Source organism: Eubalaena glacialis, chromosome 1, assembly GCF_028564815.1.
Source record: "Eubalaena glacialis isolate mEubGla1 chromosome 1, mEubGla1.1.hap2.+ XY, whole genome shotgun sequence".
Taxonomy (NCBI): domain Eukaryota; kingdom Metazoa; phylum Chordata; class Mammalia; order Artiodactyla; family Balaenidae; genus Eubalaena; species Eubalaena glacialis.
The window spans coordinates 58,512,330-58,531,520 of NC_083716.1; the positions used below are offsets into that span (position 1 = coordinate 58,512,330).

A 19,191-nucleotide genomic window follows, 5' to 3' on the forward strand; every position below is an offset into this window, starting at 1 on the left:
CAGATGAGAATTATTTTTAGTAGTATTTTAAGAACCTTATTATTTGAAGCACAAGTGAGAATGTTCTTAACTATTATCAAGATTGCAAAACCAAAGTCCTATTTGGACAGATAGTGAATAGGCCCATCTTTAAAAAGGCCTGGCAACACTTAAGCATAAATACCTTTTCTACATTGGAGAGGAAAAAAAGAAAAGGGTAGAACAACCTACCTACGTATTAAAAAAATTACCAATTTCCTGCCACATAGGCCACACTTTCTGAAATAATTTATAAATTATAATTATTTTTAAAAGTTCTCATATCACTCTTTCTGTTAACCCTTCCTTTAACTTCAGTTCCTCTGGCATTCTGTGTTTTCAGAAGTAACCTAAGTTGGGGTAACATAGCAGGGGGGAAAATGCCCTGTCTGCTAACTCTTTTTGCATGTGGTGTGGTCTGTTGATCTCTCTCTGAACACTTCATGTGGGCTGATCTTTTTCTTCATAACGCTTGATGGAAGAAATCTCATTTGATAGCCTGCAGCCCACTAGTCTGGGAATAAGAGATTCAGTGGAAGTCCACCCCAGAATTAATCTTTGGAGTTGTTTATTTATTCGTTCAGTGCTGAAGCAACCAGTTATCTTGCATTCCATCAAATTCCAAATAATGTGTTTTAATTGACATTGTCCCAAAGCCTTTGGAAAAATCTGAGATCCTTTCGTTCTATTCTCACATTCTGGAAAATACAATCTGAAATAGGCCATAATTGTGGTATGCCAAATCGTTATGGAGTCCCTGAAATCCAATGCTGCTCTCAGAAGGACAGCCGACCTGAGTCCACATCCAAGAAGGACAGCGTTGATATGCAATTTGGCACAGAGAAGAGATATATTCTTTTTTTTTTTTTTGAAGAGGTATATTCTGAAAAGGTGCAAATCACTGTTGGTTTCCCATCTCTTCTGTTTCTTTCCTTTGTTTTCAACTTTATCACCAGTTTCCTCCACCCCCCAGAAAGCTGTGCAGCGAGGCTTTCTCTGTTCTGGCACTCGTGAGGAGCTAAGCTAGCAAGACTCAAACGTTTTGTTTTTTAATTCTACGAGTTTATGTTGAGGCGAGGAAGAGAGGGGGAAAGAGCCGCATGCCCACTCGTGGTAAAAACTGCGGCAAGTTTGTTAACATTGGAACATAGAGGGAAATAAAGGAGGAGAGAGAGAATCCAGGAACTGGGTCAGTGATAAAGTCTTCTTAACAATCAGTTGTCCTTAGCATTGTTCTTTCCAGCAAGAAATGATTGGATGCAACATTGAATCAAATTTTTCCCAGTGGCAGAGCATGCCGTTGAGGGATGGGGATAAAGGACCCCACTCATTTTAGTGACCAGCCCACACTGTCGTCACCCTAGAGCCCATCGATGCTGATTCCATGTTTATTACTGTAATTAAGAACTTGACACATTCTGTGGGTGTTCTCTGTTTCTTGTGGGCGTAAATATGTTTTTGTGGAATCTCAGATACATCAGCCAGTTCCTGTCAGTGCGCTCTGTTTTAGACGGTCACATTACAAAGGACAGTGACAATGTATTGTGTAATTTATATGTACAAATATTCATTCAGCTGTAGCTAATTGATTCTAATTAAGGACTTTTATGGTTTAAAACTATACATCCTTTAGAGCAAGAATATCGAGAATTTGGATAGATTTTTAAAGAATCATAAATGTAATAAATACCTGCTATTACAATAAATAGTCTTCTACTACCAGTTTTGGGCAATGCTGGTGTGTATGTTACAACTCACCTCTTCTTATTGCAGCTATTAACATAATGGTCATTGATTTTTATAATTTCCTCTTAGTTCATTATATTTGATGTGCACAACATAACGTATATTTGGATTAAAACAATGTACTTGTTTTCAATTAAATAAGAATTGGTATATGATAGTCTTTGGAATTATTTATACGACTCTGGAGGTAGGGATGGACTTCTGCAAAATTATTTGGCTGTAATCAACACAGTTATTCAGACTCTTTGCTGGAAACAGAAATCACAGTGATTGTAACATACCGCAGCTGGGATGGTTGATTTTTCACATTCACTGGGCTGTTAGCGTTAGAGAAACACAGTTTCACCCTAATCAGAGAAAGCATAAAATATAAAAGGTGTCGTTCCTGACCCACCGTTAGTAACACATGCAAAATCTGGGAGCAAGAAGGTGTTACTTCCCCCAGAGCCAAGGCTGATGTTTCCAGTTTGATGGTGCCTTTGGTGGTGGAGCCATCGGCCCCCAGATTGGTGTACAACCGTTTACTTAAGGGATTGAACTAGACTGGTTGAAAAATTAGATAATGAAGGGCAGATAAATAAGACCATGAGAAGTGTGGACGAGCGAGCCCCACGGCTCAGATCTCTTTTCTCACTGAAGATCTGCGAGTGGTTGATGAATAAGGACCCGGAGCACATCACCTGCTCATTTTTGCTAGGTGCTCTTCTGAAGCAGCGGGAGTTTGATGTGACAGCCAGAGGAGAAATTGCTGCCTCAGGAAATGCTTTGCCTTTGACTGATTGTTGAATGGCTGGCAAATTAATTTTGGCACCTTTCCCTAAGTCATTTTGGTCCCATTCTTTCATTTTTCTGCTGGGAAGTGTGTATTCACATTACAGTTAAAAATATTTCGACAACACAAATGTGGAGAACAGCATGTACTATTTTAGGCAAGAAGTTGTAGGCTGGGATGGTTCCATTTTATAGAATAGAAATGATGCCGTCGTGCTCTGAGAGGAGGTCTGAACTCTCCTTTCAGCTCGACTTAAAATCAATATTACTTCTCGCTGACTTCTCACAAAGTCAGGGGCTCCAGGGTTTAAGATCTTGCGTTCTTGAGGAGCTTTTTCTCTTAGGTACTTATATTCCGCAAACCCTCCAAGCTCCCCAAAATCCTAGCACCACTGCTTCTCTATATATTTACCCTGTCAATCTCTAGCAAGAGATAATATGGTGGGTGGTTAACAGTATGAACTCTGAATCCTGTTTGTACGACTCATTGGCTTTGTAACCTTTAGTGGGTTACAGAACCTCTCTGTGCCTCTGTTAAAGGGGACTTATAATGACAGTAACTCATTCTACCGTCTCTAGATCTCTTTGTTCACTGTCAAGTGTTTTAAACTCAACATATTGTATTTTATACTAATTTTTCCTTTCCTAAGAATGTATTTGATTACGGCTAACAAAACTAAAAGGAATGTGTATTTTGCTTTTGCTTTTTTCAAAATAAGTGAAAGGTGCCATGCTTGAGACTTAGAAAGGGAAACTTTGATAAGAAGGGGTAATTGAAGCCCTTGCCTCGGGATGAAGATGGAGGTTCTGTTGTCTGAGTTTGTGACACATTATAGTGTCATAAGGCTGGGTGCTGTATCCCTGACTCTCCTGATGTGATAACTTGTTCCTGTCATGGTTCTGCCACAACTTGTCATGCTTGCCCTTAAGGATTAAAGGGTGTAAGTGTTCATTATAATTACTGATTCTCCTTATATTATACATATTGGTTTTTTAAAAAAAATTTACTTGTGGTAAAATACATATAACAAAATTTACCATTTTACCATTTAAATCATTTTCAGTAAGTTTGTGTGTGTGTGTGTGTGAACATTTATCAGAACCTGATAAATTTGTTAACTTATCAATAGAGAAATTGTGTTAAAGGTGTAGAAATCTTAAAGGGTTATAACAATGAATTTAAACTCCTCAGCTTTTAAACAGTCCGTTCAGTACTTCTGTATCTCGCATTATACATACCATCTGAGCATCTGCCTATGTCTGTGGAAGAGGCATTTTGCTTTCCAGAAAAGTTCTGTTCATTTTTTTTTTCCAGTTTTTTGACTTTTAGTCCTCAAGCATTTCAGATCAGCCACAAACTTGCAGGAAAAGAAATGTGGAAAAAAATCAGCAAAAGTAAGATATATATCGTCAGATATATCTTAGACAGGTATATGTGATGCTTTTTCTGGCAAGAGAAAAATATGGGAAAATAAATACCAGTTTAAATAAAATTCAGTCAGTAACTAGAATGGCTCATAAGACACAGAATATGCTCAAGAATATTTGCTGAATTAATGAATCAATGAACAATGTATGCTAAGTTCAAAAGACACGTGAATATAATATTTGTATCCTAAAAAGAATTTATTTCTACTTAAAAAGTTTAGTGATAAACCTACAATAAAATTTGGTCTCAAGAGTAGTTCCATTAGGACATAGAGGCATGAAAATAATGACCATAACTAAAAGAACCAAATTAAAATCATACTAATTGAGGAATAGCACCAACAATCAATAATAATTGGGATAAAGCTTCATATTTTCATTATTTTTGAAAGCCAAGTGGAATATTTAAATTAGCCACGTAAGCAACATATTATAAAAGGAATGTCCCTGCTAAAAGAATAGGCTGAATTCTTCTACTTCAAGAAAACTATTTGCCCATAAAACTCAACTATGAGGATTTATAATTGGCAATCCCTCAGATACTATCCTATTTACCAATAAAAAATTATGATAACATAGTGCCCCAAATATTATATATTTCAAACTATTTACTAATGCAGACTAAGCTTTCTTCAAATTAGTTGGAATTAATAACCTTTGCTTATGAAGTCAAGAATATCTTTTATTTGAAAAAATAAGTTGAAATCTTATGAGTCGGGGAAATTAGAAAGTTTGTGCTTAGCTAAACACATAGCAGTTAATTTTTTAAATCATAAAGTTTAGCAGTAGAAAAGGTTGAGTCCTTTTGTTTTGAAAGACCCCACTCTGGGGAAAACTAATTTGTAGATGAACAATCCGTACCCCGCAGTATTGCATAGCACGTGTCTAACGTGTGGTAGTAGGTTAGAAGCAGCACAAACTAATGAGGTTAACCCACATAATCTAATAACCCAGCCAGAACACAAAGCAGACATAGCATAGAAGCAGGGAGCATTCAATTTATTTCTAAATTATTCCTAGCTTTTGTATTCTAGAGCATCACCAAGTAGATGGGAGGTGTGCATTTCCCACTGTTTCCAAGTCTCTTTCATTTCCCCCAGTTAACTGACTATTGGGTCATAAGCAAGATGCCTTTTTTTTTTTGGCTGTGTCTGGTGTTAGTTGCGGCATGCGGGTTCTCTGTTGTGGCATGTGGGCTTTTCTCTAGTTGCAGCGTGCACGTTTTGTTTTTTTTTTTACTCTCTCTCTAGTTGTGGCATGCGGGTTTTCCCTCTCTAGTTGTGGCGTGCAGGATCCAGAGTGCGTTGGCTCTGTAGTTGTGGCATGAGGGCTCCAGAGTGCATGGGCTCTATAGTTTGCGAAACCCAGGCTCTCTAGTTGAGGCGCGGGCTCGGTAGTTGTGGCACGCAGGCTTAGTTGCCCTGCAGCAGGTGGGATCTTAGTTCCCTGACCAGGGATCGAACTCGCGTCCCCCGCATTGGTAGGTGGATTCTTTACCACTGGACAACCGGGGAAGTCCCGAGATGCCTTTTAATTCAGTACCAGCACAGGACATTATTAAGAGCCACTTCCAGTTGGCTGGGAAGCTCCTTTTCATCCTCCTCCTTAGCTAACCTCCAGTGGAAGTGAACTGGGGAGACAGCAGCTTACAGATAACCAAGGACCACACAGCCTGCCTGTCTTCCTGCCTTGGGAATCCATGACATCCCCAAGCTCCCAGAGGGGCTCGGCGTTCTTGTTGTTTTCACTTTATACTTTTAAATGGTCGATTCCAAGGTAAAACCTTTCCAGAAATACCTAGCGTGAAGAGGGCTGTTGGGAAAACCAGTTGAACTTGATTAATTATGACAAAAACAAAAAAACAAAAAAAAAAACATTTTAATGACATTTTGGTTAAGACCTTTCTGAAACTACATTTTACTTTTTTTTTAAATTATTTTATTTTATTTATTTATTTTTAAATTTATTTTTGGCTGCATTGGGTCTTCGTTGCTGCGCACGGGCTTTCTCTAGTTGCAGCGAGCAGGGGCTACTCTTCCTTGCAGTAAGTGGCCTTCTCATTGCAGTGGCTTCTCTTGTTGCGGAGCACAGGCTCTAGGCACGCAGGCTTCAGTAGTTGTGGCACACAGGCTTCAGTAGTTGTGGCTCATGGGCTCTAGAGCGCAGGCTCAGTAGTTGTGGCGCACGGGCTTAGTTGCTCCGCGGCATGTGGGATCTTCCCGGACCAGGGCTCGAACCCGTGTCCCCTGCATTGGCAGGCGGATTCTTAACCATTGCGCCACCAGGGAAGTCCTACATTTTACTTTCTGTGATATTCAAGGTGGTGTTGGAAAAATCTACTTTTTCCCTGAAGTAGAAATAGATATGTTGTTTCATGTTATACATATATGCTCACTGCAGAAGCCTTCAGACAATGCAGAAATCTATAGAGAAAAAGTGTCATTCTACATCTCAGAGACAACAACTGTTACTGTTTTGGTATAAAGCTTTCTAGATTTTTCTACGGCTTTACGAACATTCAGATAATTATAGGGTGTTTAAAAATAGGATCAGACTATACACACTATTTAGTAATGTGCCTTTTAAGGTAATTTCTCTATGAAAATATATACATTTTCATCATAATTTTTAATTGCTTCCCTGTATTCCATGGTATAAACCTACCATGTGTGGTTATTTCTAATTTCTTGTTCTAAGAACAAGAAGAATGTTCTTGTACATGTGTATGTGTATACTTACCTACTTGTTTCTTTGCTATGAATACTTTAAATGGAATTGTGTAAAAGAGTATGCACTTTTGTACATTTTGATAACAATTTAAAAATTGCTCTCAAAAATTTTTATCGATTGTGGATGAGTGCCCATGCCTCCACATTCTTGGAAATCATACAGGTTTAGGAAGAAGTGGTGCTTTAGAGGGGACATCCGTCTAGTCTATGAGCTTAGGGGCATGGACGGCTTCACGTGGTGATGGAGTATGTTCCTTGTTGTTCAGGAAGGTCGCCGCGACACAACCAGTGCATTCATTTGTTTGCCAGATGGGGTAACCCCACTTTCCTTTTACTATCCTATCTTAAACCCTTCTCCTGTGTTCTTCTCCCTTAGATTGAGGAAGACACATGGCAGAAATACTACTTGGAAGGAGTCTCAAATGAAATGTACACAGAATATCTCTCCAGTGCCTTCGTGGGTCTGTCCTTCCCTACTGTTTGTGAGTAAGTGACCGCTAACCATATGCTCTTTGGCTTTCAGAAACATTTAACGTGTCTCTTGAAGGAAATGCACCCCACCTGTGGCCAGCAGTGGGGACACTCGACAATTACCAGGTGTCCTGTGCTCAGCCTTCTGTGATGAAGGGGAAGGTGGGTCATTATATGGCCCCAGCCTTGGGGATTTCTGCTGGCTCTCTTTTCCCTCCAGTCCTGAGAATCTCAGGCTTGGATTCATCATTTGACCTAAATTATGAACTGCAGTTTTCCTGCATATCTTGAATTATGCCCCTATGATGTAGACACATGTATGAAGGGTAGCATGAACCCATGCCTCTGACTTTACCAGGGCAAAACCCAATCTTGCTAGCACCTTGATGAAAGAAATTTTAATCTCTTTCAATTAAGTCAGATCATAAAGACATCAGAGAAGCCCCTGTTCAAAGTGCTTTCACTATTTCCTGAGGCAATGTGGAACCAAATGTACACAGGGAGGCCTTGAAATAGTCCTGAGTGGTTTAGCCCCGAGATGGACAACTGGTATGTTATAACAATAAAAACGCTTAGCGTCTCCTTGTACTGGCTCAGCAAGATGGATTTGAGCAAGGGGTAGCCCCAGCCTGCATGACCCCTCGAGGTAGAACAGGTGATCATTTAAGGAGTATGATGTCAGGAGCTCCAGGTGTCCCAGACCCCAAGAAACTTCCACCAGGACGATGCCTCAGATTCCCCACCTAGAAGGTCAGATGTTGGATGTAAGTCAAACAGGGGCTTTGTCCCTATGAAAACACAGACTCCCTGGGAATGCTGAAACATGAAGCCCGATACTTTGACACTGTAGCAAAGAATTTGGTAAACTCAGTCTCACTGATAAAAACTGGGAAGAAACGGGAATCTGGGAACTCACTGGGCTGAGGAAGAAGAGCTCTTCCCTTGTGCTGTCTGCCTGCCTGCAAACCAAACCCACATTCTGGAAAGGGCGGCCTGAAGAGGACAGTCCTGGGGGGCTCTTGGGTTCCTCTGTCTCATAGTTTGCTGTTCCGTGCACAGCAGAGAGGGGCCAGAGCACTTGGTAACTTGGTGTTTACCTGTCAGTGACTTCTGTCAGTGAGCACAGCAGGTGCACCCTGCCTGTCCCTGGGCCCAGACCCTAAGCAATCCAGAATGGTTTGACTGTTTACTGAGATTTCTCACCCTGTCTCGAAGCGAAAGTTTAAACGCTAAATGGACCAGAAAAGGGCATAGGTAATTGATTCCGAAGGAGTTATTTTCTGAAAATGGATGCCCCATTGTAACTCCCATGTGTTCCTTTCTTTGAGAGCTATTTCTCATTCTGCCATAGAAAGGAGTTAACCATTCAGAGGCACTGGGTCCTGGAACACTGAGGCTGTCCCAGGGGATTTTCTCTATCTTGGAGTGTGGCCTGCCTGGGATAAAAATTCCAGGAGGATTCAGGACTTATATTAGAAGCTGGTCCTATAAAAAGGCAATTGAGGCCTCTTAGGTCTGGTGTAGATGTGGTCTGAGCCCACAGCAGAACTGCCAACTCCTGGAGGAGTCCTGTGGCACCTCAGGCATTAGCAGGGGAGTATGTGAAGTCCCCTTCCTTGTCTTTGAGTCTCCCGGGCTTGATTGGTGTCAACATGAGTGCTGCCTTGCAAATCCCTCAGTCCATGTCCCTCCCCCACCCCCTTCCTTCTTTCCCACTGCTTCTCTTATTTTGCTTCTGGAAACTGAGTGAGTTCATTTTAAGAGTGTTAACCTGGAAGGTTAGAACTGCTCCCTCTAGAAGTTCCAGCTGGGATACCTGTGGGGTCAGTTTGACTCATGTATTTGTCCTACACAGTGTTTCATTTCTTAAAAGTTAGTCGCCAACGTTTCAAAAAGGTGGTTCTTCACATAAAAACTAGATTCCTGGCCTCTTTTGAAAATCTGATGAACCAACACGGGACTTGCATTTCTACTGAATGCTAAGGGACTCCAGTTTGCTGTAAGGAGGGGTTTAGTGAAGGACCTCCCCTCCCTGATGTCTTAAACTGGCCAGATTTGCATTTACATCAGGGCCTGGCCCCCTCGATGTGTGAGTTTGCCAACTCTGACCCATTGGGTGTGTGAAACTTCTCTGCCCTTTGGAGCTGGCTCAGGAGCTGGGCAGTAGTCTGTAAATATTTCCCTTGACTGATTTGCATGTTGACAACATGTTCCGAGAAGGAGAAGATCCCTCAGACATATCTTGTTGTCAGAGAATTCGGTGTTTGTTTGGTACAGCTTCTGGAATACAAAAACGAAAAACAAAAAACAAAATACCATCATGAAAAACTTCTGATGTGAGTGAGAATGTGTTCAACTGACTGCTGTTATTCGTTTAACACAATGATACAGCAGAGGTAGAAATAATCAATAAAGAAAGGACACTTAATGAGATTTAGGAACATCCCAAAACATTGACGCTCTCCTCAAGCATTTGATTATCTGGAGGCTTAATTATCTGTGTTTTCTACTTTAAATTAAAGAAAAGCCATAACTCAGAGTTACCAGCAGTTTAATGATAACACTCTTCAATTCAGGTTAATTAAAGCACAGCCGTAATTAGAGTGTAGGGTTGTATATCACCAGGCTGGCGCATAAGTATTTTCATTACAGTAAGAATTGGCTATTCAATTTCAAGATGACATGAAGGACGCCAAAATATATTTTCAGCTGGTTCATGTAGAAGAAAAAGAGTTGGAGAATATTCTGGGTATAATGAAGCACTGATAAAATATACAGATTTTCAGAGCCGTCTCTGTAATTATGCACGGCATTAAAACAATATGCAGCCAATAACGTCTTGAAGCATGAAAAGAAATAAATTTGCTCTTCCCTTGGGCTGGCAGAGTCCCCCCTTGCAGGGTAGGATCACCACACCGAAAAGATGGGAGTTTTCTCAGAAGCTGGGAGAGTCATTCAGTGAAAAGCTAGGGGGACAGGATTAACGGGTGAAATCTGAGGTTGTTTCCCAAGAGAACAGATGTGGGAGGAGGAGAGAGAGAAGGGGCAGGAGGCCCCCAAGTTGAGCTTTTTAAGAATTTCGAGCAGAGAGATGCTTTCTCCGGCTCAGGTAAGACTTGCGCCAGCTTCTCTGCACCAGCCTTTGGCCTTCACGTGTGTATCACCGGAAGACGCAGCTTTGTTCCAAAAGCAATAACTAATTTAGACAAAATGCAGTATCATTTCTAAATATTTCACTTACATTTTCTCATTGAATCCTCACAACAATCCTGTGATGTTTACGTGAATATTACCATCCGTGGTTTATAAAGGAGGACACCGAGACTCAGAGGACGTTGGTGTCCCCTTCCAAAGCCACCTAGCGGACAAGTTACAGGACCAGGATTTTGATGCTGGGGCCTCATGCAATTGGGAACAGCTTGGAGGATGTGGTAGATAAAGGCTGGCTAATTAAGAATCTCCTGGGGAGCTTATTAAACAGAGAGGATTCTAGGTTCCATCTCCAGATTTTAATATCTGGGGTAGATCCCCTAAATCTGCATTTTTTGTAGCTAAGTGGGGTGATTCTGATTCAGTCTGATGACTGGGGACCCCCCAGCAACCCCATTCTCCACACCACAGGCTGGAATAACTTCTTATTCCAACTTCGGGCTCAGTCACTGGAATGTTTCTGAGTTTCGCCAAATCATAGAATTGTAGGTGGGCCACATCTTACAAGCTAATGTTAGGATTTGGGCTTTTGTGGGCACTTCCTCTCCATTGCTCCTTCTTCAAGAAGGGTATTCTGCAATCTCCATGGATATAGGAATGAGTCTGCCCTCTACCATGCCAGGCAAACTGCTGACTGCTCTCCTCACTCCCCACGCCTAATCCAAATCAGAATAGGAAAAAGACGTGGGGTACTGAGCCCTTTAATGCTCTCAGTCAGGTTTCCACTGGGGATCATAAAAGCAATTTCAGGGTGGGGAGAACAGTTAAGCACCAAATGCAGAGAAGGACAATTTAGGGCGCCACAAGCCAGATGCCTCTTGGCCTTGATGGACACCATGGTGGGTATGTCCTGGACCTTCCTCAGGATGCTCTTAGGGTGTTCCTTTTAAGGGCCAGCAACTCCTGAGCATCTCCCTTTGGTTTTGCATAGCTGGCTTGCCCCTGGTCTGTGTGGCAGTAAGATCAAGGCAAAGGAGCTATGGGATCTGAAAGAGAGGGTGCCACCCATTGTTCTCTGAACACCAGGAAACCACCCGCTTCCTTTTCCCTCCCACTCCCCATCTTCCTCAGTAGGTGACTGTGGAAGGTGCAGATGGCTAGTGCCAGCCAAGCCTGCAGGAAGCCGGGGCTGGGGTATGAGGCTATGTTTGCCACGAAGGGGTCCTGTTTTTGAGTGGTTCAAATAGTAGGATGCTGTGTGATGTCAGGTAGTGTGAGCTGTGGAGTCGCAAAGGTCTGGGGTCAAACCCACTTGGTGGATATGTGATTTGGGACATGACAGTTGATTTCTGCCTACCTCCTTCTTTTGATAGTTACCAGCTGCCTGACCTTGGGCTCAGTGCTCACCTCTGTTTCCTCATCTCTAAAATCGGAATGATAGAACTTGTCTCTCAGTACCAGCTAATGTCCTTTTCCCCTCTCCTGCCTATCCTCTTCCCACCACCCTTCTATTCTGCCCACTGAATATAATATAAACACCAAGAAAGAAAGAAATATATCATGACGTTTCCAGGTTTTATTTACTCTTACCTTTTAGAAAATTCTGCCATCGGTCACCAGCCAGTTAATCAGCTAGCTATTTAATGAGCTTGGGGTATTTGTGCCAGTGTGCCAGGCAAGGTGCAATTAGATTTGATCAAATATATGCTCATTAAAAGATTAATAGCAATACTTTCAAATGCCAAGGAAAAGATTCTGTTTCCCTGCAGCTGCTGCCTTCTGAGAGTTTGCAGTCTGGCGAAAGGAAATAATACCCATCCTCAGGGAGAGATGAGCGCCCATTGATGAGTGTTTAATGGATGCACACAGCTGGGGGACAGATGCTGAGAGCTCCCTGCAGGCTGGGGTGGCCAGGAGAGGCTTCCTGGAAGAGGTGATACTTGAGCTGTACCTTGTATGGAGGTTGTGTTCAGAGAAGGAATAAAGAGGGAAGAGGGAATTGTAAGTAATAGGGAACCAGGAGGCTGGGAGCCACAGAGAACTCTCTAACACCCAGGTCTCTGAGATTTTCCAGCGAGAACAAGTTGATTTCCCCTTTAGATGGGAGAAGGAGAAAAATCAGAGTTCTTTTGACATGTGATGTTTTCAGGGGGAAACAGCAGTAGTGTTTTTATTATGAGAACTAGCAAATGAGAGGATGTACCCCCCTGCCTCCAGGTAGGAAAGTGAGGGCAGAGGAGGGAGGTGGGGAAGGAGGAGAGGAAGAAGCCACAGGTTCACAGGTTTGGCTACTGCAAGAATGCCATGTGCCAGGTCCTGAATCTCATGGTGAGCAGATCAGTCAGTCAGTCATCACTTGCAAAATATAAACGCTTAATTGTATCAGGTTTTTTTTTTTTTTTTTTTTTTTTTTGTATCAGGTTTTATAGCTCAGAGGGGATTAGGACAAAAGATGTATTTGAAATACTGCGTGTCTCTGTGTCCCCCTGCAGCTGTTACAATTCAGATTTGATGTGGAGTATTTAATGCCTAGGTAGCTTGAGGAACTCTGACCAGATCTTCCCTATGCTAAGGGACAGGAGTTCTGCCCTCCAGCCCAAATGCAAGCCTGGACGCTTCTGTGCTGGTTTAGACAGTGCGGGGTCCGCAGGGCATGGTTCTCCTTCCCCTCATCCACCTGCATTCAGGGCCCTAACATTGAGAAAATCATGCTCTCGTCCTGTGTTGTTTGGCATGGACAGATCTTTCCAGGGAAGCCACTTGAGGAAACTTAAATTTAAGACTGCCTAGAGAAAGCTGGGTCTCTTGCCCAGTGAAAGCTACAGCTAGTTTAACTTGAGTTCTGTGAAATCAGTAGTTCTTAGAGAAAGGCATCCGAATTTGAACATGGAGCAGAGAGAAGTCAGCAGATTCTATTGTTATATGGTAGATTTATTTAGCCAGGTTGCAGAAATGAACGTTTTATGAGAATTTATGGAGAGGCTTGAGTCTCATCTTTAAAACATATTTTTCCTCAAAGAACTGGCCCTATTCATCCAATTATTTGGGGGGATTATAATTAGGACTGAGCATATATGAACACAGATAGGAATGCGTTTATGATTATTTCTATTACAGGGATTCAGAAAGTGACCGATAATCCTTCCACATGTGAATAAACCAGTGGCCATAAAATCTATTAAAACCCTTACTCGAAGGCTACAGAGGCAGTGGCAATTCTAGAATTCTCTACAGGAAGGGTCAGGGAGGCAGTCCAGTAGGAAATACTGGGGCTTGACTTGATGCTGGGTACACATAGCAAACACACAGTTTACATTTTGTATTTCTGATTAATAATAATAGCAAGGCTTTCTAAAAAATGCATTTACTGACATTTTAGGCAAATGTTAATTGTCCGTATGAAAGAATGTAATTATATTTAAATTCAAGTGTCTTAGGTGTGCTAGTGGAGATATTATGAGAGTGGGTGTGTTCAAAGTTGGGGGTGTTCTAAAGCCTTCCCACTCCAGCTCTATGAAAGCTGCTGGGAAATCTGAACAACATTTTCATGGGCATTTTAAATCACTTCCATTTTCCTGGTACTGAGTCTTACAAATCCCGCTGGTTCAAATTTTCTTTAACTAGATGTTTCCATTTTGAGAGCCTATCATTTTAAATCAAAGCTCCTAAATGTGAATCTTTTTTTCATTTTAGCCCCTAGATCCTAAAGATCTGGTTCCCCAATGCGCAGTATTTACACCTTCATCTACTCTGATTACATGTATCAGCCTGACATTCCCAGGGTCCCTCTGGACAACTGAAGAGGGGCTGGCGCTTCAGGGAGGAGCTGGGTTTGGGGGGCACAGTGAAAGCTGCCTCTTCTGTCCTTGCCCCTTCACTCCTAGGTGAGTCATCTTTGGCAGCCCCAAACCACACCTTTGCATACTCTTCCTGAACACATTAGAAGGTGCAAACTCTACGACAGGTTTCTATGCTTAATTCACACCAGCAAGCAATCTTTCTAGTCAAGGGGGCTGATTTAATAGCAAGAACAATTGATTTCCCTCTGGGTAGGTAGAAACAGTTGGACTCTAATTCTTAGGAGCCTTTGTTCAGGAACATCTGGGTTGAAACTACTGTAGTTAACAGATGATGCTGGCAGTAAAGAAAAAGAGAAAAAGAGGGCTTTGTATAATGTCAAATTTGGTAGTCCTCTACTTAATAATTATCAAGAAAGCAATCTAACTTTTTTTTTTCCTGGAAAAAAGAAGTCATTTCTATTCCCCTGTAATTATTTTTGCAACAAGTGCATTGGACATACTGGGACATTTTATTTTAGAAACCAGGAATTAAATTCTTGCTAACTTATGGCTGATTTCATCCTGTTTATCACACTGTGGAAGCTACCTTGTTTCTCTCTTATACTCTACCTCATGCTAAGCCTCCTTTCTCTTTCCCAGCCCAGGTCTGTATATGTTTAAGCCATAAGAATGACTTTAAGGATTGGATGAGCAAAACCCATTTTGCTTTACCAGAAAAATGGTGTAAATGATGCAAGTAAATATTTAATTTCAGGACATCAATTCTAAGTAGTCCAAGGGCACATCCTTTGTAACAGGATCTGCAGAGGGTTCCAAGGAGAAATCGCTATCTGTATCTTAGAATTGTACTTACCTCATGTCATAGCGGATTGAAGGCAAACATTAGATTCCCAGAACATATCACTGCTATTATTTCCTTCTACGCCCTTCTTTTCCTATCTGTCTGCTTCTATCCACCAAGTTAAAAAGCTCTCATTTCACAATGCTAGCTCACTTCCAAGCTTTCTCTGCCTAAACTAGACTTTCCTAGTTTACCACTTTATCTGTTGTGGATAATTCTAGCAAGTCATGAGAGTCTGCTCCCCATTCTTTCATCCATTTACTTAATCAGCATTTACTGAAAGCTTACTCTTTGCATTTTGCAAACTACCAGCGAGACAAGCATACATCTTGCCCTGAAGAAGCTCAGTGTAGAGGGCAGAGAGGCAAGTAAACAAGTAATTACCACACCCCACCGTACCCACTCCCTGTTTACTCACCTTGATCTGCCCTTCCCCCCAGAACCACAACAGAGGCTGTACCTCAGCGGCAGCCTTAAGCCCAGCACCCTGACCTTCGCCAATTCTCTGTGGCAGGAACTCACGAAAACCTGTGATTTTAAACAGGGAGGGACGTAGTTCTGTTTCCGGTGTAAATGGTAAATTACTCAAGATTTGTACTTCGCAGACATCCAGAGGATGCTCAACTAGAGTAGGGAGTAATAGCTTAGATGCCTGTAGGGGGCAGGCAGTTAGCAACAAAGAATTAGAGTGAGGAGGTCCGAGACAATAGGGGGTGGTGGAGACTGTGGCACGTTGGAGAGCACATGTCCCATCCAGAGGGGTAAGTGCTTTGAAGTTCCCAGTCCCTTTTAGCCATATGGAATGTGGCTCCAGTATGGCCATATCTGATTTATCAAGGAAAGCTGAAAAGCTCGCTTTTATATGAAATCACCTGTTGGTATCTAATTCTAGATTTTTTTTTTTTTCCCTTAAATGCTGTACTGACCAAACAGAACGTGTCTGCATGTTGGGTTTCTGGCAACCACTTCATTTCCTTTGCTTTTATAAGAAGCATCTGTGTAGCATACTGCCTTGAGACTTGATTTCCACTTTTGACATTTCTACATGAAAATTGTTTAACCTTGAACAAGTTGCTTGATTTCCACTTTTGGCTTTTCTCCATAAAGGTCATGTAACCTTGAACAAGTCGCTTTTCCTTCTTCGGACCTCAGTTTGTTATCTGTACGAGAAGGGCAGGACCAGCCAATCTTGAAGTGCCTGAGTCTGAAAAATCTATGGTTGCGGCACTGTTTGCATGTACAGGCATACCTCTTTTTATTACACTTGGCTTTATTGCACTTTGCAGATACTGCATTTTTTTTTTTTTTTTTTTTTTTTTTTTTTTTTTTTTTACAAATTGAAGGTTTCTGGCAACCCTGTTCAAACAAGACTATCAGTGCCATTTTTCCAACAGTATTTGCTCACTTCATGTCTCTGTGTCACATTTTGGTAATTCTCCCAATATTTCAAACTTTTTCATTATTACTATATTTGTTATGGTGATCTGTGATCAGTGATCTTTGATGTTACTATTGTAATTGTTTTGGGTTTTTTTAGCAATAGAGTACTTTTTAATTAAGGTGTGTTCATTGATTTTTTAGACATAATGCTATTGCACACTAATAGACTATAGTGTAAACATAACTTTTATATGCACTGGGAAACCAAAAAATTCACCTTACTTGCTTTATTGTGATAATTGCCTTATTGTGGTGGCCTGGACCGAACCCACAATATCTCCAAGGTCTGCCTGTGATCACTTTGTTTACATCACTCTGTCCCTCTCTTCTTAGTCCCTTTGGCCAGTGAACAGAAGCTTGTTTTAGGTCAGAGCGTTCTTAAAAAGAGGCTTCTATAAGGCCATGTAGAATCACTTTCGATATTGATTTGAAAGTTACAAAAGAGGACTCAGATCAGCTCCTCCGCCCTGTGCTAGGTAAGGAATATGCCCAAGGCCATGTAGATTTTATTGAATTTTCTGAGTTAAGAAGCTCCTTTCTTTTTATATCTAAGTGGTAAATGATATCATAGTAGCTAGGAAGACATAATCCACCATTACTATGAACTGTTTCTTCCCTTCTCACCAATAGGGTCAGGTCATTAAAGCAATTAAGATCCTTGATCCCATGAACCACCAGAATCCCAAATCGGAGTGGCCATTGCTCATAGGATTTCAGCAAATCAGCATCTTCATGATCTATGCTAAGTTAAGATCAGCCTTCTCCTTGAGTTTGGCACTTAGTTGTTATTTACATTAGAAAGTGGTTACTTAATCTGGTAATTTGTTTCAACAAATATTGCATAAGCCACCTGATATTTTAAACAATTTAAGCTCCAGAGGTAACAACAGCCCCGTAAAGGGTATGTGTTAGTGGTGCTCTATGGAACATAAATTAAGACGAGCATTTTTCCAGCTGTAGTTGGGTATGTGGGTTGGTGTTTCAGCAAACTGCATAATCAGCACAAAACCCAGGTCATTAGAGTCTGCTGGCAGGAATCAGAAAATCTGCAAATCACTGGGAGAGCCCAAATACGCCTGGATGGAAGTGGTCCTTTGAAATCTGACTGTCTGTTTACAGCAATACAGGGGATCATGACCTCCCAGGCAGGAATGAGCGATTGGTCTTATTCCCACTGCAGAGCTTGAGGCCTTCACCAGCACCTTACCTGCAAGCAACACATACACGGGTCCAGCGCATCTGATTGTGTCACTTTTCTATTTAGAACCAACCCAGAGCCTCCCATTCCACTTAGAATAAGCTGCAGATTCCTTGCTGTGGCCGGCAAAGTCTTCATGATCTTGTTCCCACCTAGTTCCCTGACCTAATGACTGTCACTCTCGACTTTGCACACTCAGCTGCAGCCTCTCTGGCCTTAATGCTGGTCCTCAAACACCCCGACTTCCTTCCTACCTCAGGGCCCTTGCACTTGCTGTTTCCACTCCCTAGAAAGCTCTTTGCCCAGATCCTCTCATTGCCGGCCTCTTCTCATCATGCTCCAGTGCTCTGTGCTTTTGTGTTACTTTTTCGGAAAGGTCTTCCTGGACCATCGCAGATAACACACGTTCCCAGTTACTCTTTATCCTCTTAGGTGTTTTATTTTCTGCACAGTACTTGTTCTCATCCGGAAATTTATTATGTATTCACTGGTATATTTGCTTATCGTCTGTCTCTCCGAATATAAAATAGGCTTCACTGGAACAAAGATATTGTATATCCTGCCAGGTACGAACTGGGGACTTTGGGCAAGTTACGTGGGCTCTCTGAGCCTTAGTTTCATCACGTGTAAAATAGAAATACCAATAGAAGTCTGAATAACTGGGGTCGTATCTCCGTCTTAGGGATATTATGGGGATGAAATGAGAACAGCAAGGCCCTGACCTGTGACCCGGCACCTCCTCCCCCTTACAATGCTGGGGCTGAATAACCATCAATTCATTTCTCAATCTATCAGTCAACCAATGTTTTACTATCCAAAAGTCCTTAAAACATAAGCGATAATGCCCATTTTAGAAACTTGTGATATATAATGTATATAATTCTTTTTCTGTTTATGTGAACTTTTATTTCTATGAGTTTATAAATACATGTCTTCACCTAACTTATCAGGTTATTTACATATTTGTACCTATATAATAATATTTGTTGATCTTATACCTTGAAATATTCTTTGAAAAGTCATTTTGAATGCTAACATTATATTGTACCCTACTTTATCTAACCATTGCCTTTTTATTGGACATTTAAGTTGCTTTCAGTTTTTTTACTCTGTATTAGTAGTACTTCCTTGAACATCTCTATGCATAAATATTTTACTGAACCTTTTTTAATTTTCTTAGAACCGAACCCCAGTAAGTGGAAATCATTCATTTCTTGAGTTTCTCTGTATCAGGGGTTCCATGTAGAGCACTATGGGGAATTCCAAACAAGTCCAAAGCTCTTGAAGTCGCACTGGTTGAGGAGATAAAGTTCAGACACATGAAACAGTAGGAGGCGACCACAGCCAGTGTAAAATCAACTAAGGGCTAAACGACGTGCTTGCAGACAAGGTGCTGGAGGAGTTCTGAGACAGAAAATCAGAGGGTGGCAGTAGCCCGAGAAGGCCTACATGGCAGGTTAGATTTGATGTGGGCCTGGAATTTGGGTTGGAAGGAGAGGAGAAGGCATTCCAGAGGTAGGAACTGCGTGAGTGAAGGCCTGGAGGCAGGGGCCAGCCAGCCTCTAAGCAGTCTGCGCTGCGGGCAAGAGCACCGGGCAG

General features: G+C 41.7%; 1 protein-coding gene across 2 annotated transcripts in view; it reads left to right on the top strand.

Annotated features, from left to right (window-relative positions):
• Window positions 1-19,191, top strand: part of KCNMA1 (potassium calcium-activated channel subfamily M alpha 1) — a 735,999-nt gene that overhangs the window by 571,573 nt on the left and 145,235 nt on the right. For both annotated transcript variants that reach the window (XM_061197119.1, XM_061197100.1), the window contains exon 15: window positions 7,069-7,178. In XM_061197119.1, coding sequence (XP_061053102.1) covers window positions 7,069-7,178 — 110 coding nt within the window. The remainder of the gene's footprint in view (window positions 1-7,068; window positions 7,179-19,191) is intronic.